General features: G+C 38.6%; 1 protein-coding gene across 5 annotated transcripts in view; it reads left to right on the plus strand.

Annotated features, from left to right (window-relative positions):
* The first annotated feature begins 3,492 nt into the window (after positions 1-3,492).
* LOC131354904 (RNA-binding motif, single-stranded-interacting protein 1) overlaps positions 3,493-24,361 on the plus strand; it is a 48,696-nt gene continuing 27,827 nt past the window's right edge. For 3 of the 5 annotated variants that reach the window (XM_058393007.1, XM_058393009.1, XM_058393008.1), the window contains exons 1-2: positions 3,493-3,651; positions 22,842-23,020. In XM_058393007.1, the coding sequence (XP_058248990.1) occupies positions 3,583-3,651; positions 22,842-23,020 (248 nt within the window). In that variant the 5' untranslated portion in view covers positions 3,493-3,582. Of the gene's footprint in view, positions 3,652-8,536; positions 8,651-12,727; positions 13,053-22,841; positions 23,021-24,361 lie in introns of those variants that run through there. The other 2 variants (XM_058393010.1, XM_058393011.1) reach the window with 2 other exon arrangements.

Here is a 24,361-nt window from a genome sequence, read left to right on the forward strand (position 1 = left end):
GTTGCTTGCCTTAAAAATGAATGAAATACTTTTTTGTATACCAAAATGGAGTATTAAACTTTTTTCAAAGGTAACCATGCTAATATACAAGCCAATGTTTCAGTGAACTGAATCTAAATTACAGGATTTCATGTTGGTGTTTACTAAAACAAAGTAAAATACATGAAAACAGTTTCAGTGATATATATCTACCTTGGGTATTCAAACAATAATTAGTTTTGGTCATTTTTCCTTTTGAATACTTATTATAAATAGCAGCAGTGACATTTAGCCTGCAGTAAAATGAGCTCTTCAGTGTAATCAAACTCACTCCACTTTGAGCTGCTTAACTGTGTGATTCTATGCCACTAAATGGGTGGTGGGTATGAAAGTCTAGGCCTGTGTCTGTGTTCCATGCCGACCCCAGTAATAGATGATTGCCTGTGATAAATGAGTGTGTCACACAGCTCCATCTGGAAGTGGGGAAGAGGCTGAAGCAGCAGCAGGTAATGGATGGGGCAGGACAGGAGCTCTGAGAGGAGAGGTCACCTGGAACAACACTTCCCACGCCTCCCTCATAGCTCTGCTTTATATCACAATCCATAATTTCCGCTAAATCTTAAGCACAAAACACACACACGCAGTGATTAACGCTATGACTAAACTTAACCCCAACCCCAATCTCAGTAACTAAAATGAAACATTTTCACTCTATAAAGGTTTACATAATAAATAAAATAAAAGTTAATTATAATAAATAATAAAGTTGTGGGTACCAGCCAAATGTTCCAATAAGAGCAAAAATGTCAGATAATCCTACTCTTGTAGGGACACCAACAAATAGAAACATGTGCCACCTACTAGAATGTCTGTCCCCACCAACCCCCCCCCCCCCCCACACACACACACACAAACCTGTGATTCACATTATATAGACATACCAAACTAATCTTGCAGCTCAAGTAAAGATCTCAGACTATAATTTGAGGATTAGTAAGTTTAATGCCTGCTTGCTTTCCAATGTTCCACTCTTTCTACTCAGGAGCTCAAAACATGATGTTTCCTGTTTCTGGGAGAAGCACAGGAAGCTCTCTCTCTCCCTCTCCCTCTCTCTCTCATGAGCTTTTGGCTATGTTCCAGCTTCATGGCCTCATTCAATCACACTGCCATACAAATACTGCATACAAATGCTGATTCAACTAAAGCGGCTCTCAACTGCACAGCCTCTAATCACAGATACGTCTTCACGTGTTGACGTCAAAAGTGTTAGTGATATATTTTCACTGGCTCTTGAAAATGCTTTTTCAGTCATTTTACTGCAGGAGTAAACAATGGTTTTCTGAATTTAACCTTTAATTGTGGGTTCCAAGGACAAGACCAAGGGCCTTCTGGTACATCCTAATGTATTGTTTTGGTCAGAAAGGAAAATACAATGAAAACACATGTTTCCTAGCTACATAATATAGCACAGGCACATGCTTCAATTAACACAGCTTGTATGCAAAATAGTCCCTATTCCCTATGTATTGTGGGTGTCCTCCATCCCCTAAGCTACAGCATGTGCACACAAATTTATTGCAGTGAAATGGAGGATTTTCAGGGTTTTAAGCTGCATATTATTTAAAGCAAAATTCCCACTAGCTCCTAGCTCCTGCACTGCACATTGAGCATAATATGCTTACTAGCTAGCTAACTGACAAATAAAGGTTTGAATAATGTTTACTGTCTTTAAGATGAATCAATATGACAAGAGTAAGTCAAGCTAAAGGCGGCATCAGCAGTCCTAATATGCTATGGCCCAATCTAGGGGTGTTTAACAGGATAACTCAGATCAGAAGAAACATATTTTAGTTTATATTTAAACAGTATATAAACAATATCAGGCAGACAGCACAAGTGCCACAAATAATCACAATCATTCTGATATTTAGTATAACAGCATAACTGTATATGTGATATGACCTTTATGCAACTGTTCTATAAACAAGAAATTAATAAAGTGTAACTGACATTTCAGACACATTTGAGTCAAATTCATTGTTTATTTTTGCTCTGAATGAAAATAGCTCCCAAAGAAGCCATAGCTGGATAGTTTTGTCTGTAGCCATTTCAATGCAGCTTAACTGACAGTCCATAGTAAGTGTACTGTAGTAACATTTTCAATGTAGCAGACTATTGCTAGGTTTTGGGATTGTATTTAACAAAGACAGACCGGTGGAGAGACACAGCAGTGAAACAGTGAGCTATTACACTCAAATTGGTGGACCTAAATCATCATCATCATCATCATCATCATCATCAGTTTATTTACTACTTATTTCACATTTTTCATCTAATAATCTTAGATAAAAAAGAACCCTTAAAGCTTTTTTGGATACTTAAGTGTTATTGGCTCTATAAGAGGGTTCTACTTGGAATCGGTTCTGATAGGGAAACACTCAGTTGGAACTTTCTACACAGGATTCCCTAAGCTTTCTTCTAAGACTGCACAGCTCTGAGGATTAATCAGTTTTTCTCATACTGATCTGATCCCAAAATCTGGCTCCGCAGTAATCAGAGAACAAATAAGCCTGGAGGAGTAGGTCGGGTTTTCATTTCACTGCAAGTTGTATACTAGACATAACTGTTTATGTGAAAGAAAAAAAAAAATCTTGAATTGAATTGTGTCCCTTGCTTGGGCTGAGTTGGCAATCCACTGGTATGTGAAGTGGTCTTATTTGATTAAATCCAGTTGGTCAGAAGCATTGTTTTTGCTACAATGCTATGCAAAACATAGACTGATTGTGTTATGTGTTCATGTGAAAGATTTGTGTGGTGTCAGTCACCATAACATACATTAAGTAAATGAAAAAAAAAAAAAAATCACCAGACAGATAGATTTGCCCACTGGATAGACTCCGGATCCACTGATAAAGTTGTTAGTAAAGATGAAAGAATGAATAAGAGGAGGTGAATGAAATATAAACAAAAGTTTCAATTTTATCAGTGTGCCCTTTAATGGGTTGACACCCTATCCAGGGTGTCCCCTACCTTGAAAGGCTCCAGGATCTCTACAACCCTGTATAGGATAAGTAGAATAGAAAATTGATTGATGGATGAAAGGATGGACGGGTCAGTCAAATTCTGATAAAGTGTCTGGTTCTGTGTCTCGTCTGGTTCTGAGACTAATACCCAAGATTGGATTGGTTTTGTACTTTTATAATCAGTAATTAGACATTTATACCAAAACCCTCAACCTCTCTCTTTACTTTCTTTGGGGCTTGAAGTTTTTGTCAGTGGATTCAGACAGCAAAAACGTTAATTTTGCAGCCTGGTTGCAGCCTAATTTGCTTAATGTTGCTTGTGTTTGCTTTGGCGTGGGTTATTTTTTGAACACATGAAGAAAAATATAGAATATATGCTGCAGCTCCACCGCCCACAGTAACATTTTAACCGGAATCTCTCTCTCTCTCTCTCTCTGTGTGTGTGTATGTGTGTGTGTGTGTGTGTGTGTGTGGCTCGCACAGTGCTGATCGCTGAGAGCTAGGAGCTGAGCTGAGCTGAACGGACGGGACGGCGGTGTGCTTTGGTCCAGAGGGCAGAAGTGTGTGTCACTGGATCTTGATGGGCAGAGTGTGGAGGCAGATGTACCCTCAATACTCCTACTATTACCCGCCCTACCTGCACGCCAAGGTAGGATACAGAATACAGAGTATGCACGGAGCTACACTGTTATTTGGCTGAATAAGCACTCAGTAACGCACTCGGGGTATTTTAACAGCAATCGCACAAAATGTGAGCGCGTTCACTTTCTAACTTTGTGATTTTCAGGGCTCGTCAAACACTCCCGATTTAGCAACTGCAGCGGTTTTCTTGTTGTTTTTTTCGATGCTCAGTGTGTGTGTGTGTGTGTGTGTGTTGGTCTATGTGGTTATGTTTTGTGTGTGTGCTGTAAATTCCACTGGCCATTACATGGCTCGCCTCAGCCAACTGTCCAGGTGAAACATTGGTTCCACATTGCTGGCTAAAATACACACTGTGAACGATCGCATTAAAAAAAAAACAGTATCACAGCCGAATGTGTTGAATTAACTCTTCCAGTGTTCTGCTGTGTCCAGCTGGTCTTATATAAACACTGTAGGTGTCATTTCCACATTTTTTTGCTGCGAGGATGAAAGCACGCAGCCTTTGTCTTTTCTTTTTCTGCAGCTCGTTAGTTAATGTTTTCAGAATAAAATCAGTCAGTATGGTAGGTTCCTAAAACAGTATGTCAGTATCATATTTATTACTGATTCATATGAAAACTTTAATCATGACTCATAAAGCAGACTTGTGGTGTGGGTTTCATTCCAGAGGGCACAGCCCAAATCAATAGTGAGACGGTTCATGGGTGGAGCTGATCCAATATGTTGTTTATTGGCATGCTAAATATTTTTGCACCTGGTTCATCTGGTGACAAGTTGTCTCAGTCCAGCCTTGCAAATACTGCTGAAATCAGTGGCATTATATATATATATATATATATATATATATATATACTGATCAGGCATTATGAGCAGTGAGAGGTGAAGTGAATAAGACTGATTATCTCCTCATCATGGCACCTGTTAGTGGGTGGGATATATTAGGCAGCAAGTGAACATTTTGTCCTCAAAGTTAAGGTGTCAGAAGCAGGAAAAATGGGCAAGTGTAAGGATTTGAGCAAGTTTGACAAGGGCCAAACTGTTATGGTTAGATGACAGGATCAGAGCATCTCCAAAACTGCAGCTTTTTTGGGGTGTTCCCGGTCTGCAGTGGTCAGTATTTATCAAAAGTATCCTTTAAGTCCTGTAAGTCCTTTAAATCCTGTAAGTTGCAAGGTGGGGCCCATAGAGGGGTCCCAGTACAATATTAGTCAGGGAGCCCAATATCAGGCATAACACCAATCAGGCATAACATTATGACAAGCTTCATTGATGTTGATGTTATTGCTTAATGTACACCTGAGTTATATGTAACCTTTTAAAGTGTGGGCATGTACGTTTTAAAGCATAACTTATTGATCAGGCTAGAGGTTAAGCTTTTACGCTGTAGACTGCACTAATCAAAGATATCAACTAACAGATTTTTATTTTCTTACAACATGAAAGAAGGGGTGTGTCTGTGAAATCAAGTATAGGATAGGGCATGCTGGAGTTTGTAGGAAATAGACACAGCTGGATAACACTGAAGCAGAAGAGATCCACATTGAGCATTGTTTTATGACATGTTGACTTTGTATGGATTGGGCCATATATACAAAAGTGCATATAACTCTAAACAGTGCTTGCTTGTGACTGTACAAAGATTACTGAGTCCATTAACTGTTGAATGATTGAGTCTCATGAATGATTGCCGTTCAAGCCCAGTCTTGGGAAAAATGAAAAGTGATTGTTTTTGATAATTAGTCTGGCACTTTTTAATGTGTTGTTGTATTGGAGATGGTTTTGTAAGATAAGGACAGACACAGAGACAAGCAAAGAACAGTGTGTCATCTTTGCAGGAAGATCTCTTTCAGGGTTATGTGACAGCAAGCTTTGATCTTGAACTAAAAGGCTGTGAGACAGTGTATATTGACACTGGAAACTGAGAAGGAACAGCATTGTACAAGCTTACACAGTTAACATTTAAGCTGCATCCAGACACAGAACATATATGTATAAAGATGTTACATATCCACATCCAAAAACATCTCTGTTTGTCTAAACACGGGAATTCCAGTCAAGTGTTAATGTATCCAAAATACTGACAAAAGTAAATGGGTTTACCTGGGTAATGTCTTGGAGCTACTCTGTATACTACCATCTTTAATACAGTTTATATTTCAAGTGTAATAATTTATAAGCACTCAGTTTCTTCTAAAATCACATCTGCTGGTATAGACATCAGAATGAACTGCAAACACCATAAAGACTACAAATAAAATCTAACTCAATAACCTATTGATTTGTTGAGTAGATTTAAAATATAATTATTGTTATTAAGGCATCAACTTTTTTTTAACCAGTAGGCATTGGTTTTGGGTTTTACAAAAGTAACTATTTACAAGAAAATCCAGAAGGCGAAATTGTTTCAGAAAAAAAAAAATGGTGCTTATTGAACAATTGTGCTTAAACTGAAATCATGTCATTCTGAAGTAGTGTGCCTAAATCCCCAGGAGTTTAGCAGGAAAGAAACAAAGTCCTTTGTCTCAATACCACTACAAGCTATTATGTTATTCAAGAAAAATATCTAGTTTTTGGTGGGCTGCCTTCATGAGCATGGGCCTTTGAAGAGAAGAGTTTGAGCACATTAACTCCCATTGGACATTACACAACGAGCTTGCCAACAATAGCATTAGTCTGAGGCTGGAAAAGGCCTATACAAAGTTTACAATAAAGTTTGAATAGTTGCCTGGCAGCAGAATGTACACAATTAAAGCACAACGCGGTCATGCTCATTATGTGTGCTCGGGTCTGACAGAACGCCCATTGTGTTCATATGATTCTCATTCTGGGAATTTTTTACCGGGACAGGGAAATACTCCAAAAGCTTATCAGTGCACTGACACTGTCAATCAGACACATGCAAATAGGTCAACCCATAATCACCCTGTCATGCTGATATGTGTAAACATGTCATTAAATTAATCTGAAATGCAGTAAGTGAAATGAATTGAACAAGTGCTGAATTGTTGCTGCTAGATGCCAGCATCCAATTACACAAGAAGATACAGATACAAGATGCTGCTGAGGTTTTGGAGTGTTTATTACTTTCTGACACTGTGTGAGATGAATATTTTTATTTCCGCATTGATGAAAATTGATAAGCACAGAAAACAGAAACGGAGCTGCTCAGTAACACACTGGCCAGAGCAGAGTATGGAAAAGTAATAGAAATGTCAATGTCATTCATTTTTGCCTCAAGCAGCATATAGAGGTTTGTTTTTATTTAATAATCATGGCATGTCTGGACTTTTAAAGCATTGATTTTCCAGCTTTGATAGTACATATTTTCCAAGAACCATGCAGCTTCATAGCTTATTTCCACATATTAATATAGTTATGTGTATCAGTGAAAATTTTAAGTACGCCTAGCAAAGTGTATTTAAACATTTTGAACCTTCTGTGGAATTGTTTATAGTTTTGGTCCCATGAAAAGGTCTTTGGAAAAAAGCTTTGAATTCAGCAGTTTATAGATATAATTATGGTTTAATGCTAGGTACGCAGCTGAGATACCTTAGCACAAAAACAAGAACAGAACAGTTCCAATGTAAACTTAGACACTGACTGTGTGCATGTGCCAAATGCTGATTTTTGTAAGCTGTTTAAGAACATTTATAGCTTCATTATAATAGGGCTGTGTTTTTGCATGTGCAGAAACATTCCTTTAAGCTCCCAGCTATGCTGAAGAGCTCGGGTTTCTGTTAAAGGGGATGTGTGTGGCGGCTAGTCGAGTGCAGGGTTTTCATCCTACTATCTTTTCACACTGCAAGAACTTAAACTCACCTCATCTGCCTCACTCATTAACTCTAATCATGTGCCTGTCTGCTGTCTGGCCTTAGAGAACCCACAGTAAGAAAGATAAATGGATAGGTTCTTCATACAGTTCGTTCAAGGCAATCAGATACACTTCATACTCATTATTTTTGCTGCCCTTTTTGGCCATTCTGTTATAAGCTTCATTTCTGGTTTATTACCTTTTGTCAGTCAATGAATAGGGCAATATTAATCCCATGAGGAGCAATAAAATAATCAATCCAAACATAAAAGAAATCTAAACGTAAACGTACATCTAGCTGTAACTTAGTAATAGATTAAAAGCATGTCAGTGTGTAAAGCTTAACGTGTTTTGCCTTGGAAAAATATCTCTGCTTTAATTAAAAGTGCAATGTGAAATTTAGTCCTTCTATTAAAGGCAAAGTAAAGTTAAAAGGCAGTGGTGGCTCAGCAGTTATGGATCTGAACAACTGATTGGAAGATTATCAATCCTGGTACTGCCAAGCTGTCACTGTTAGACCCTTGAGCAAGGTTCTAAAGCCTAATCTAATCTAATATTCTTTGGATAATGCGTAATGAATAAATTTCATTTCAACCAAAGAAGAAGCTATAGGTTTGCACTGAGACAGGCATCCTGTGGGACCCCACAAAGAGAGAGTTTAAGCATACTTTGTTCAACATAGAAGTGTGTCAGATGTGGTGTGGTGCTGGGTAATGTGTTTACTATGTTCATTCATCCATCTACAGTAATTGTGGTATCCAGGGAAGGTGAAATGTGGTTTAAATTTGTTTATATTTTGGGTAATAACTGCATGCGTTATGAGGTTGGATTACAAAATAATCACTCGTGTATATCTAGTAAAACATTGATACTGTAGGCCTTTCCTGCATTTTACTGTATAATTTCTAATCATACTCAGCACTCCAACCCTTCCCCCAGCCATGTACTTTCTTCTCTCACACATGCACATACTCCACAGCTCACTATATACGTGTGTCTGTGCGCAGGAGAAAAAGTGCTGTCTTCCTGTGTGGCAGTAAAACGTGCTTCCCCCCAACGCACTCATATAAACACACAGTGTTCTCGTAGTTCACGGCGACACACTGCATCGTGGCGGTTGCAGTTGACGATGATTGCATGGCCACCTTCGAAAAGTTTGGGCCCTCGGCTGCAGCTGAGCAACAAACGCAGAAAGGTAAATACAGATCTTGGGGGTTGAAAACACTCCAACTTATGACACAGTCCTTACTCAAGATTCATCTTATGACTGTCACCGAAAGACGATGTGTATGATCATCAGAGGAAACAGAAAAAGAGAGGGAGTGAACAGGAAGTAGCATTTTGTCATCTCTAAGTATTGAATGGTATGTTGGCTGTATAATTTGAGTGTGAGAGAAATAATAAGAGAGAAGAGATCAGTACTTCGTTCCAGTCTGGAGCAGCCAGGAGAGAAATTTGCAGAGTTTACAGTTGCAGGCTCATTTTTACTAACACACTGGGTTCAGAACCCATTTCTCTTTTCATGCAGAATATTTATCTCACTCTCACCTCAATCCCTCGCAAAGATACCGGAGAGTGTGAGAGAAAGAGAGGCAATAAGAATGTGATCAGCATGTGATGGTGCCTGAGAGCCTATCACGTGTGGGTGTATATACAGTACTGTGCAAACTATAAGGCACGCTGAAATATTTTTACATTTTGTTGTTAATCTTAGACTTTTCCACTAGTGTGTCAGGACAGAATACTTTTTAGTAAATTATCCAAACAAAAATGTTGCAAAGAGTTAGCAAAGTATTGTTAAGGAAAGAAGAATAACTCACCACTTTTCAGATGAAACATCATTTAAGCGTACAAAGCTGGAGGACGTGAAATAGCCAAGTCTGCAGAAGAAATGTGGCATGTTCTCCAAAACACTTGGAAAATCTTACCAGGCAATTTATATAAAGCTGCTTGAGGGTGTTCTGAAGAAAACTGATGCAGAGTTTGGCCAAATATATATTGGATTTATTTCTGACTGCTTACCACTGTTTATAGTAATTTACTTGCAGTATAGATCTTTCTTCATAATTTCTTCATAATCTTTCTTCATAATTTCAAAGCAACATTGCTTCCAAGATTTCCTGTATTTGATTTTTGCACAGCATTGTATATATCGAGATTTACCATTTTCCTGACAGTTTTATTTAATATCATAAATGTTATTTATGTGCCGTTACACCAAAAAAATTCCTTAGAAATATAAACATAAAAATTGCATAGGCCACAAAATGGCTAAATGTCATTAAATTGCAGATTTGCCCGTCAGAACATTATACAGTAATATACGAGTCTCAATAAGGCTAAGTTAGAGTGCTTTCCCATGCTGGAGCTTTCTCTGTTCATGCTGCACTGACAGTTGTATCGTATCAAAGCAGCCTGCTCTTGACTGTGCACCTTCCTCTGTACACTTCTACGCATTAGATCTTATGTTAGACAGTACTGGTGCTAAATAAAGTTGTGAACTTTGTGACAACTTGAAGACAGCTTGCTATTTTTTCCTTAGAATGTATTTTCGGGTCTGTGCATATGGAGTTACTGTAATTTTACAGTTTACAATTTAATAACATAATTTTATAACATCTATCTCTCTGGTTGACTATTACTTTCTTTTTTCATGTTCACTGATGCAGACACTCATTCACAGGTCAATGTGTAGAAACCCATGTGCCTTTCCATTGGTCAGCTTTGCAGTGTCCCTCCTCAAGTGTAGACATCCATTCTTATCACACAGTTTTGACAGTAACCAGCTCGGTAACTGCAGAAGTAAACAAATCTACACAAGGCACACTCCTACACAAGTCCAAATCCTTAAATGTACCTCAAATTATTATTTTATGTAAAGTTCTAAGCGTTTCTAAATTCATAACCAAACATAAATTTACAAAATACACCCGATAGTCTAATCCTCCCCCAAACATCATAGATCTTTCTGCTCTTATGACTTTTTCAGTTTATTATGAGTGCACTGACCTGGTTTGAATTCTAATCTTTCTGCTAACCTTTAATATTTTCAGTTTTCTGAATTTCCAATTCCTGTTGTCGAATATGTTTTTATTACTTATAACATTGAGAAAGTTTATTGTAATTCACACAATCCAGCTAATTATGCGTCATTACAGAAGTTACCCCAGTTAAGCTTATGTTGAGGGAATGGTTAGTTATAATAGTTTTTCTTAAAACTTTATTTTAAAAATGTTTATTGGTATTTATATTGCAGTTATGCTGATTTCTTAAATATTGTCAAAAGTGTGCTTTGTTCTGTAGCAGCACAGCTCGGAGGCTAATGAGGGAACAATTGTTCATAGCTTTTATATCATAATTTATAGAATGATGATAATGATGATAACAGGAATTAATTGACATTGCACATTGTTCACCCTTCTGCAACATGCTAGTGCATCATTGAATATTTTCCTATAACATTACACCCTATAACCCTATTCTATCTCCTGCTTAGAGGTTGATTGATGTGGTCAAACAGGGGGCATATTCATGAGGAGGGTCATAGAGGTCTGTGCAAGAGCTCAAAAAAGTGTCAAACACCCCAGGATTAACCTACAGATAAATTTTAAATCCTGTGCCCTGCAGTGAATTGCAAGGTCCAGTTTTTCTATCTGCTAATGCAGTAGATATTCAGGCAGAGCACTTTGCTCTCTTAAAATGGCAGAATATCAGGTCTGTACGAAGTCTTTGCAGTTGATACTGTACCTTAATTTCACTTTACTTTTTAAATAGAGGAGACACCATTTCTCAAAGGTGAAATTTTTCAAACTGAAAAATGTTTAACAACTGTCATGGTCCAGAGATCTTTACTACAGTGCAATAGTGTATTGTGTATTATTTGTAAAGTTTGTCAGGATAAGATGATGTAGCCCGGTTTAAAACAGATTTACAATGCAGCGTTCTGCTTAAGGCTACATTAGAATTTAGAACAGCAGACGGAATCTGCTGAGGTCGGGGGATATTTTAGTAGATAACAGGAAATGCTAGGTTTGAGGACAAGCCATCAAGGTTTCGGGTATAGATGGAGCAGACAGAGAGAGAGAGAGAGAGAGAGAGAGAGAGAGAGAGAGCAAGCAGGAGCAAGCAAGCATCTTGAACTGTATAAGCAAGAGAGAAATGACCAATGAAAGCGAGCTTGGCAGGAATCATGTAGGCTGGAGGCTGGAGTGTTTATAACACTAGAGAAACCAGTTCAGTGATTATATAATTCTTTTGCATGTGTCTGATGGCAGTTATTTCGAATTTAGTTTGTGATTTTAGGCATGAGTATGGGTTGGGGGGATTGGTTTTGGGGTTTTGGGGAGGGTCTATATCTGACAATATTCTGGACAGTTATCTGACCAGTTATCACACAGTTATCTGTTTTATGTAGCCCCATAAACATGAAGAAATGTTGTTTCATTTCACTGTGTACTGGGTCAGCTATATATGGTTGAAATTATAATAAGAGCTTCTTGACATGACATTTTTGACTGCTTTTTACACAACCATCAGCTTCTATTATTTTTACATTTATTTTTGCTTTTAAATGTTTTTTTTTTTTTTGAGTGTGTGTGTTGTGCTACTGTTTAGTGATTTGTAAAAGACCGTCTTGACTTCTGGCTGTAGCATGTCCATACTCCTTTCTACAAAAAATGATGTTTTCTACATTTTTTTTACCCATTTCGTATTTTTCATAGAAGAATGTAGATATTTTACTTTTAAAAAAAAAAAAAAAGAGTAGTAAAAAAGCCATGCCTCATGTGTGCTTTGACAGCAGGCTTATAAATTCTATATTAAAACAGATATTTATTTATTTACTCTTTATTTACTAACTACAGCTATTTTAAGGACGCAGTAAAAACACATTTTGGTTAATAAAAGTACGGTACATTTTTTGTACTACAAAATGTGTTAATCCAGTCCAGAAAATACAAACCACATACTAGTTAATGGCCGCACAGAGGAATGTAAAGTATGCACGCTTAGGGAAAAAATGGGAAATCAAGGGTGAGTCCGGACTGTTTAATAACTTATACAAAAAGCTTGAATTTTATATAAGATATAAGATGGACGCTGCTGTACAAGTGTTACACTCGATTACGATTTAATAAACTAACACGTAAAAACTACGGCTCTTTTTGTTCATATTGAGTTCTTTTTTTCGCTCCAGCCACCCCTTTTTCAAAGCAGCGCAATGGTTTGGTCCGTAGTGGGAGGGGTTTTTTCTGTGGGGAACTCAACACAGATCAATGAACGGAGCTAAACAAACGGGTTGGGCAATCGAACTTAAGGACGGTCGTGGGATGTATGATCACTGTATTTTAACATCTAGCGTTTTTTCTGGTAGTTTTTGTGTGCGAACGCCTCCAAGGTGGATTCAGTAATAGCATCGGCAGGTCTCTATGTGTTATAGAATCAGATATACAACTTTGCAACCTTCCAGTCCCTTGGATATTGACACTTACGAGCGCGAATAACAATTGACAGTTAATCATCTTTGCGGCGGTACATCGAGTTCGAGGATGATTTTTGCGAATTCTGGCAACCCGCTGAGAAATTCATATCGTAAACAGGTAACAGAATAAACACTATTTACTGATTGTTACTATTGTTGCCGCCTAATACCGAGTCGGGGTTGATCCTACCGGCCGAATAATGTATGACCGGAATAATCTGCGTTGAGTTTTGTGTAGCACTGTAACTAACAACATAAACACCATTGCTGTGTGATTTAGATTAAAGCTGAAATATGTATCCGGAGTGTAATTTAAGCACATATCTGCGAACTTGAGCGACCAGCCTATAGCGTTAGCCTGTCTTAAAGTGATATATTGTGTACCGTTTAGCCTATATTTAACCCTGTGTCGGAGGGTGTTGTGGATTATAAAGATAAGAGCCACTTCCGATCTGTTTGGTTATAAGTGCTTTTTTTCCCCTTCTTCATCTAACAGCCTTTCATTCACAAACTCTGTAGTTTCGCAATATCAGGTTAGGATCTCTATTTTAAAACGTATACCAGGAATTTTTTTCTGTACAGGGCTTCCATGTCAGATGTTTAATGCTTCTTAATTCCTGTAAGCTTGATAAAGGTGACTTTTAGACATTATGGATCATGGATTTGAGCCGAATCTCATACACACTGGCTACTATCTTGATCTGGGGTTAATGTGAGGGCAGGTAAGATCGGATAAGTGACCTTAGACATTTTAGAGTTGTCCTTCTTCTTGGAAGGATTCTGTGGTTCTCTATCTGAAAGGGTATCATTAGAATACATAGTGATTGGTATATCCAGTGATCCCTTAAAGAATGACTTTGTGTGTGTGTGTGTGTGTAAAAGTACATTTTTATATACTGTAAGAAGTGTGTAGCATTGTTTCTATTGTGTGTTAGTTTACATGATGATTAAAAAAAATAACGGCGTGCAATGTTTTCAGATTTGATTAAGATTTCAGAAATGTATGAGCTTGTCAGAGCATTGATTGGCAGTAAGTAAGACTAATGAGGATTAAGCGTATTCGTAGGCAGGTTTAGCAGTGTGTGAGCTGAGCAGGGAGAGGTTAAGAGCTTTCAGGGTGAGGCCTCTTACTGGTAAGCCAGTGTATTTCCAGTGCGGATATGACTAGCTATCTGAGTCTGGGGCAGGCCGATAACAGTCTCCCCTCCTTAGACTGTCTTTCGCTTCTCTCTCTCTCTCTCTTTTGCTCACTCTCTCACTCTCACTCATGATCTCCTTTTCTGTCTAAGCTGAATACACAGCAGTAAGGAACAATCAGGCTTTGAGATGGTCAGAAAAGCCAGGTCTGCTGGAGTGTGGCCAGGAAAAAGAACTGTAAAAGTGGACAGGGCTGCTCTCTCCTCAAAGATGCTCTTTGTCCTCTCTTAGTTCCAACCGGCATGGAACGCTTCCTGGTAGAGCGTTTGTCCTCCGTTGGGATGATTAGATAATGTTGTTATTTTAAGAGGATTTGAAAGACTACATTGCAAAAATGTATAAGTGATATCATGAGATGAAAAATGAATCCACTGATCCTCTGTCCATTTTTCCAGTGTTAAAAATTCTTTAAACTGGAAATATATAATGGAGAGGTTGATATGACAAAATATCATGTATTAATGCTGCTATAAATATATAGGTTTTTGGCAGCATACTGGCAACAGAACAGTAGAACTGGATTTAAAAAAACTGAGTTTATTTAATATTTAGAAAAATGGAGAGAAAATAATTTACAAAATGCATGTCTATTGAGCCACTTCCAATCATAATTCTATATGATTTAAAATTTATGATGATACCTGTGATTTCTCAGAAAGGTGTATTGTGAAAATATCGTATATTCATGTTGACCGGCCCAGATGAAGGCTAGGAAAAGACCTGGTGAAAAATGCTTAGTTTTCGTAAGTCCATACCCACTGTAGACTCAGATTCCTGTTCTTGAGGTGGAACCTGAAGTGTTTTTCTGCTCTTGTAGTGTGTATGCTTCAAGGTCCGACATGTGTTATGCGTTCTTAGTTGCTCACCATGGTTGTAAAGAGTAGTTATTCGAGTTATCTTAGCCTTCCTGTCAACTGAAACCAATTTGAGTTTTCCACTGACCTCTCTGATTAACCAAGTGTTCCTGCCCACAGAACTGCCACTCACCAGGAGATTTTTTTTCTGCTTTTTGCACCATTCTGTAAACTCTAGTGAAAATCCTAGAAGAGTAGCAGTTTCAGAAACACCCAAACCAGGCGGCTGACGCCAATAACCATGCCAGCGTCAAAGCACGCAAGAACAAAAATGATCCACATACTGTTTCATATGGGCAATAACTGGAGTTCTGCATTCATACACTGTGTTGCCAGTTGGCTGAGTGTATAATTGTATGGATGCACAAAATGTTTAAATGTGTGTATGTAAACTGGAATGTTAAAATGGAAAGTTTTTGTTATTTGAAAAAATGAAACCAAAATGAATCATGTCAGAACTTTTTCCACTTTCAATTTACAACTTTTACATCATATGAAAACTAAGTGAGAAACAGTAAGAAACGTTTTTTTTTTGTTGTTTTTTCTTTTTGGGGGGGTTGGGTTAAGGAAGTTTTAATAACCTGATTGTGAGGCCTGAAGTGTGAACGTAATTTTATAAATGGGGTGTGGTTGTGTTCAGAATGATCCAATCACACTGAATCTCATGTTCCAAAGTAATTATGGTACAGCTGCCGTCAATGAAATTATCCTGACCACAAATAATAACCAGCTGTTTCTGTACGATTTTCTTGGATTTATCCGACTGCAGAAGCCATGGTCTGCATAGAGCTTACTAAGCACGCGTGGTATCTCAGTTGTTGAAAGGTGCTATCGATCAGGAGAGGACTTTTCAAAATATTTAATGTACTATAGAACATTGTCATCATCAACAAATCAAAAGACAAAAAAAGAGAGAAAAGAGCACCGTAGTGACATCACCAAGTACAGGGCATCCCTCCAAAATGTATAAAAGGATAAGACATTATCTTAACAGAGAGGATGCCAAGAGACATACAGCAACATTAAAGGCGCAGCAGGAATATCTGACATGTGTTTTGTTTAAATGATGAGTGTAAATGAGATTAATGTAAGTCGCTCTGGATAAGGGCATCTGCCAAATGTTGTAAATGTAAATGTACTGATTACTCTCTGCATGTGACAGTAAATATCATATTCTTCACATGTCTGGGCTATTGGGTAGGGTAGCTTACAAACAAATCCAAGCTTGAGCTGATGAGACCAATTACAGTATGATGACAGTATGATGCATTAGGGCTTCTTTTTTCAGCTATAACTCAACCAAAACAATATTAGTAGATTTGAATGACCTAGCCAGAGCCCAGACCTGAATCCCATTAAAAATCTGTGGGGTGACCTGAGGCAGGCTGTGCCTTTACAGTTTGATAAATCAAGAATGTTTTTGCAGGAAAGAGTGGGGAAATATTGCCAAGTCAAGATGTGCTATGCTGATAGACTCTTACCCTAAAAAGACTGGGTGGTGTAATAAAACCAAAAAGCTCCAGCAAAGTATTAGTGTAGGGGTTTGCGCACTTAAGCATGTAGGTGATTTTTTTCCCCTGTTTACCCTGAAAAGGTTTCTAATCATTTTTCACTTTCACATTTTATACTGATTTCAAAATACAGGTAGAAAGTCTTCTGATATTTATCTTGGATTTATTTCTTTAATTTTCACATCCTTCGTCCTGATAATAATAATGTGCTGAAAGGACTGGGCACACAAAATAACCCTCAAAAATCATGACTTAATAGGCTGCATGATTATCTGTGATTATAATATTAATTAAATTTCAGACATAATGGTATCAGGCATCATTTAATATGACTCTCTGACATGTATCATTAAACTCTGAAATGGGATCAAATTAAATAAAATGCATTTATTGGTAAATATGTATGTGAAAATGGCAAAACTGCTGTTGTGATTTTCGCTGATGAACAGTTTATTGCGCAGCTTCTGCACCCTGTTTTTGCTGATGAATTCCTCTCACTTCTATTATCTTGCTCTTTTATAATTCAGATAGAGTTGGCCTTGTAAGAATGCAATCTACAGCCATATTGGCTCTTGGACAGAATTTGGCTCTTATATATGGAGGCCCTGCCAGTGTTCTGACTGGACTCATGATCCTGTCTGATTTGCCATGCCATGACCTCGTAGCCTCTGTGCAGCTGTTTTATAACTAAAGTTGAAGTGCCTTCCGGTTGCCAGACCATTGAAATAGTAGCTTGAGCCAGTCCTGCTGCATAATTGCTGTCTTTGTGCATAGACCTTTCATGAAATGATATTTTGCTCATCATTATATCGGAGTTGAAGCCTGTTTTTCAGCGCCATGCAATATCAGTCTCAGACAGCAGGGCTTTAGCTTTACTGCAACTTCTGGGCAGCTGCTGAAATAAAAACAGGATTTACAATTAGTCTTTGGTAAAAAATTAAAAACACTCATCAAAAATGTCCAGGCTAGTAATGTGAGGGGAAAGAAGCATAATTGCCCACATTTTGGCCAGTTGTCTTTTATTATCAGAAGAAAAGTCAAATTCAGAGTTACTAAGAAGAGGCTGAGTAAATTTGTAAGAAATACAATGAGACACATTGACAGACGCATGATCATGCCTTGTTCTCCTCTAATGAGACCTACTTTAGCACTCTTGTGACTCTGAGGGAGCCTGTGTGGAGAAAGGAAGCAGCTGGATTTGGGGAATTCTTACCAATATTAACTTCAGACCATGGATTTCTTTCAAAAATCCAAACAAGTAAACAAGATATTCCAACATAAAGTTGTCCCAAACTAAAAATGAATTTCAGAACCGAGGCCGATTCTGATGTACCGACCTGAAATACTGAATCCATATTGGTTTGGAATGGTTTTCAAATCTGTTGCAGCATCAATTTTGCATAAAACATAAAGTAAAATTGTCTTAAATGCCCTCATAATCAGGCCTCTGACATTTTGCAGAACCAGATAACCCAATCATTCTGTCGATATGCTTAATAATATGATGTCAGTATTGGAGCAGCATTAGATATCAGGCAGTACATCAAGCTGTGATATCAGGTTTATACTGAAAATGGAAAAAGTGGAGTATCTTTATTCTGGACTACTACAACAGGTTGGTCATTATGATGAAGATTATGATGTGTATAAATACACATACGGAGTTTAACCATTGATTTAAGTAGCCATGTAACAATTAATATTGCTGTATATGCGTTGTATGTGTACGTATCAGATTCTGAATGAAGTAGAAGATTTGTTTGAATGTGCAGTGTGGTCATTGGCTTAACGTGTCTCTAATTTAGAAATACCTACTGAGTTGAAACCCTTTTGGTACCCCTTGGGTAGTGAACCATGTAGACAGAGTGCAGATATAGGCCACTGCTTTAAGTTGATTTTTCAGGTTAATCTGTTGTTAATGTCCCTGTCATTTTAGGTAGTTACACTGTAGGAGTTTACTAAATACCATCTTCGACCGGTTTGGGCTAGCTACATCAGAGCTCTGGCCCTGTCCCAAATGGTGCACTGATGGCCACGTGGTGTTTGTTTACTTTTGTCTTATTTACTTACATGGTTTGGTTTGCAAGGCTGTAAGGAGTCTCATTTCCCATTTTGGGCTCCATTTTGCTCACGAACACCCTCCAGGCACCCTTTGGCACAGTCTACATTAAAGCAGTCTCAGCAGTGGTCCTTGACCTACAACACCTTGCAATTTTGAACTAGTTGTAGCAGATAAGATGAGAGTCCTAAAGGGCGTGTAGTTTTAACTGGTATAGAAACAGCATTAATGTAGCATTTAACAACAGGAGCAAAACAGAAAATTCAGCAAACAAATGCTTAAACTGAATGTGATATAGATTACATAGCCTATATAGTGTACCTCCACAGTCCTTCTCCATCTCCTGCCATGTCTACAGTTTAAATTTGTCAGTGATGAAACTAATGATTTATAAAGTTTATTCATCACTGGAAAATGAAGTGTAAAATATCTCTAGTCAGTGTATTAAAACAAATTGTTCATAATTATCACTTTCTTATAGCTTGTAGAAATAATCTGCGCAAGTCTTCACATGAGTGATGGCGTACACGATTGTGACTTTCAGTCAGTATCTCGGCCTGACAAACCGCTGTGAAAACACCATGCTGAACACAACAGGCAACAAATGCTGACTTGTAAAAACTCTCAAGCTCTCGATCACTCACACTTCTCAGCCATGTCACCAAAGTGTGAACATGGAGGAGGACCGCAGGACATTCAGGTACCATTTGACTATAGCTAAGACTATAACCATTGTTTTCACACAGCTGTACTGTTTTTACCATAAACTAGGAAGATTTTCAGTCTTATCGCTGGTTAAAGCAAAGAGTAGGTTTGCTGGCCTGTCCCCTCCCCTTGGCCAGGAATTTTACAGCATTCTCTTTAACTTGTGATTCATAAATTCTTCTGAGATGTGTAGTCCCAAGCACAGCAGTGTAGTTCGGTTGTGTTCTCAGAAGCAGCTTTGTGTGAAACTGAAATTCCAGCCAGTTTTTCAGGCCAATCAGAAGCTAGTCAGGTTTGGCCCAAAACATAGTAAAATACGTAGAGGGTTATGAGGACAAGAGCAGAGTGTACTGCCAGTGTGTTGCATCTCTCTCTGCTTTGGTTCTTCCATAGGGAGGAGAAAAGGTCTGGAACACTCTAAAATCCCAGACAGCGAGTGTTAAATTGCAGAGGAGACTTGTGAACGCTGGAAAGACGATCTGAGCCTCTGGAGGACGTCCAGACTGTGATTGCTCAACGCTGTCACTGCCTCATTCCTCGGATTCCAAGCGCTTCCTCTTTTCTTGTGACTCCTTGAACATACTGTGAAAGAGAGAGAGAAAGGGGTAATCAGAGTGGAACAGAGGGAGTACTTGAAGAGGAAAAGCTCCCCAGCTCAGAACATCTGTGTCCATGCAAACAGGACGGAAGTGATTGGCTCTGCCATACAAGAGCTCTTTTATAATGTGAAGAATAGGGCTATCTAACCGGCGCAGTAAAAGCCTGTCCAAATATCCCCCAAGATTTTCTCTGGTATGCGTGGACTTTCAATAGGAAACCTGTTTCCGGCTTAATTAAGGGTTTATATTTATAGGTTTTGCACATATCTGATTCAGTTGGGAATACACAGTACTAAGGCGAAACACATGTTACTCAGAAGCTTGTACGTGTTTTGTGGCTCAATGTTAAATACATTGTAAAATCACATGAAGTGAATTTTTTTAATGCTTAAGCACAGTATAGTTTCAGATTTGCGTGCCCAAAATAAAACAAAACAGCACTCTACCTCACAGTTGTAGTAGGTTTTGAACAGCAGACACACACACACACACATCACACCCTGTAGGTTTGACGCAGTGTTGTCATTCTTTTCCTGTTGCTTACTTTTCATTCCCAGACATGCCTCTCCGACTAGTTTGCATGTAAGGACCTTGGCATGCAAGTGGTTTCCTGTGCGTGTGTGTGTGTGTGGAATCCCATGGGGCAGGGAAAGGTTGTATTTGCAGTGTAGAGCTTGTCATGGGGACTATTAGGTTTCTGCTAGGCGTGCTGGAAATGGCCGCTTCTCCCTCCTGTTTGCAATCATGCATACATTCATTGTAAATGTCATTCATTTTTGAAAGTAAAATATCAACAAAAAAAAGACTAATCCTGCCAGGAAGTTTCGCAGCATGTACATCTTTTACACACACAGTCAGCTTTTTTTTTTTTCCTGCCGTGCATAGAGCTCTTCTGGTTTGAGAGAAGAGGTGGAAAGGGAAGAGGATGGAGCACAGCATAAAGCAAGATATTCATCTTCATTCAGCACTGACAGTGTGGAGTTATTTAGTTTGCAGTCAAGAATCAGGGCCCATTTGTACAGAGGGCTACTTCTGTTTGCTCCTTTTAGACAAACTGGTAGAGTTATTTTCTCAGAATAGGAGCAGTGTTGTGTTTATATATTTAGGTTCTATTTATAAGGTAGCAGCTAGGAAATATTATTAGTAGTCAGACTGGCCAAGCTGAAGTCTTGTCAAGCCTGCTTTGTGTAGGCAAGGCATGTATTCGTTTTAATGATTGTCTGTTAACACATCATAAATCTGAGCAGCGCCATCAATCCTGTCTTTGGCCTTTTTTCCATCTGTTGTGAATATATATTTATATTTGGGCATTAAATCTATACAGCTTTCTTCAGATTGCAAGCTTGTTTGGAGTGGCATTCAAGATATTTTTGTCACCCTAAATTACTTCATTCTTAATGCAGATTGGGAACGAATGATATGTATTTTCAAACACAGCAGTCTGCCGGAGCTCTACATTTACATGCATGTTGCATACGAACCAAATTTCCGCACATGAGGAGCGGCATTTAGTTCCAGCTTGACCATAACAGCAAATAAGTTAGAGAGTCTTAGCTCAGCGTGTTCGCTGAGTCTATCGTATTGCTTGTGCTTTTAACACACCCTTAAATTATGCCAGCTTCAGCACACCATACTGAAAATGTATGTAATTCTCACATAGTATGAATTTCAACTTCAGCCTTATTTATGAATCTTTTAGCGAAGCTTCCTTTTTGTAAATCCTTTTGTAGGACAAACTGAACTTGAAAAAGTTTCACCAACCCTGATTAATTTTCTTCTTTAGTGATGAATTGCAAAGCGTGTTTTACAGTTAGTTATGCCCACAAATCTCACAGCGAGCTAAAAATGATTTACATTGCACCAAATCTTCAAAGAAAGCAGCGCAGCCACTGCAGTGTATCATCTCCCACAGGCATAGCCTAACTCTTCCTCCTTGTGCAGGGTGTCCTAACAGAATAGCTGAATAGGCTTGTTTGTTGAAATTTTTCAAGACTTCATGAAATTTTAAGTTAATTTGTGTGAATAAGTAATCAAATAAATAAGTAAATAAACTTGATTTAATCAACTTGTCAGCATAATCGGTGTCTATATAAAATTGCAGTAACTCATGCAAATTATACAACTTGAAGCCGAACAGTGATTCTTATACGTAACTTTTGCACAAATTCAGTTTCTGTTTTTGTGTGTAAATGCTGTAGTAAATTTGTTCATATCCAGCTTAATAAATTAGACGTTTAGGTATATTACAGCCGCCAGTTTGGTCATCATGTGCCATCACACAGATTGTGAGTGTGAGATATAGTTCATTAAATATAATGCCTCATGAGCTGTTTAATGTTGCCATGTGTAATATAAGCAAAGTGTCTAATCTGTGTGACAGATTTAACCGATTTGAAAGAAAACGTGGAAAATCATTTCTCTATTTAACAGAATGTTATATAGATTTTCCACCTCTTCATCTTCCAATTTAGAAAGATTCAGAAATGTCATGTGTACACCTATCGTTGTGATGATTATTGTATGTGTGTAAGCGTACCACATGCAGATCAGCGCAGTCTGCATTTTAGAGCCCATGCATTTCAGATTAAGATTTGTGTATAGCTGTCCCACCCCTGTATGCATTAGGATGACTACACTAGCCATTTTACAGTAAGTTCAATCAATAAGACACACCCAGGTTCCATTTCTTCTTCGATACACTCATAATAAATGCACCAGAGGCAAGCAGGATTAGCCCATGGCTTTCCTGCAGTCCGCAGTCATCTTTTGTTTATCTAATAACTGTTCATAGTCCCAGTAGTCTTGCTCTCACTTACCGCAAAGTCCAAAATTACACAGACCTGCAAAAACTCTCCCTATATCTGTTCTCACCTGTTTTTTTTTCACACCCCCAGATCTAAGGGCCATGTTTGCCTTTCACAACCGTGTGTTCTTGTGTGTCTTCACCCTGACCTTGTTTTGTCTTTCTGCCACTTTTGTCAGCCCCCCGTTGGCCCGTCATCTCAGCCCATGGCTCCTCCGAGCCCCGGAACCAACAGCAGCACCAATCAGAGCAGCAGCAGCAGCACGGCAGGCTGGGAACAGCTCAGCAAAACCAACCTGTACATCCGCGGCTTGCCCCCAGCAACCACTGACCATGACCTGGTCAAGCTCTGCCAGCCGTGAGTACACAATTTCCTCTCATTAGCCCCCAGATTGATCTGCTAATGATTAGTTTTTGTTTTGTTTTTTTCTTCTCGGCCTTGGTCGCTGCGAGACTTAGGAGAGCCTTGGGCAGAATATTAGCTTCATATGAAGGTAGTATTGCTTCCATAGACTTGTGTGTGTTACTGGAATGGACGAAGAGATTGGAGAAAAGCCTCCTGCAGATCTGAACAACTGGCTGGGGCTCATTAATCCCAATTGCACTCTGAGAGGAATGAGCTGCTATGAAATGGAGATCGATTACGGCTCGAGGAGGGGAATATGGCCTCAAATACACAAACATCAGTCTTGTGTATCAGCACGGCTCCAGATCCCACACGCTGGCTTGTGTATATGGTAGTAATCAGTTGAGCCACAGTGCAGTGGTTGCTACTTTTGTTAAAGCTGCCCTATAGATGTGAAACTAATGATGGCTCCGCACAGATAGTGCAGCCATGCATCTCAGGTTGTTATGGTGTTATGAGATGTGTAAATACATTCAGTGGTATGTCACTGTGATTTTTGCAGCAGGGTTATCAGTGCTAGAAGTCAACGTCTGAGTGTTACAGTAGTCAGGAATATGAGAAAGAATATCGAAGCATTTTTCTGTAGTTCTTTGCCCTTTACATTATGCTTGAACGCCATAAATACAGTCAGCTTCTCTCAGCATTAATATGCTACAACTTGCTTTTTCAGAGGTTTAAACTGGAAGGAATGTGATGAATAAATGATAAGTTATAATGCCTTGCTGAGCGTGATATGGGATCTTATGAGAATATTGCATTTTAAAACTGAAAATGAAAAACGACATTGATAGCTGCACAGGAAAATGCGAGGTCAAAAGGAACTGGTAATAAATATGGCCACAAGACCGCTAACTTCCTGAAAAACTTCAACTGTTAAAAGTTAAAGGTAAAAAAACCTTCATTATAGCCTGGTCTCATTGTGCTATTATATCTTTGCTTGACCAGCAAGGTGACTTTGAAATCTCATTCTCTCCTTTCTAAACCCCCTGTCAACCACTGTTTTCTCCACACACATGCGTACACACATAGACACATACACACACAAACACACACGCACACACGGTCACATGCTCACACTATGAGAGATGTTGACTTTGTAGCACATTCAATCTCTTCCTTCTTCCTCCATGGCTTTCCTGGCGTGTTTTCTTAGGAGGAGGCACAGAAGGCAAACTGTGGCAATTTCATGTTCCACATTATTAAGAAAGTCAAGTTTCTCACTTCCTGGGGTGTAATTAGTTTCAGTTTTGCCTCACAAACCATGGCAAATTTGCATATTTGAAAGAGTTAGTC

The sequence above is a fragment of the Hemibagrus wyckioides genome, linkage group LG06, assembly GCF_019097595.1.
Source record: "Hemibagrus wyckioides isolate EC202008001 linkage group LG06, SWU_Hwy_1.0, whole genome shotgun sequence".
In the NCBI taxonomy this organism is placed as follows: domain Eukaryota; kingdom Metazoa; phylum Chordata; class Actinopteri; order Siluriformes; family Bagridae; genus Hemibagrus; species Hemibagrus wyckioides.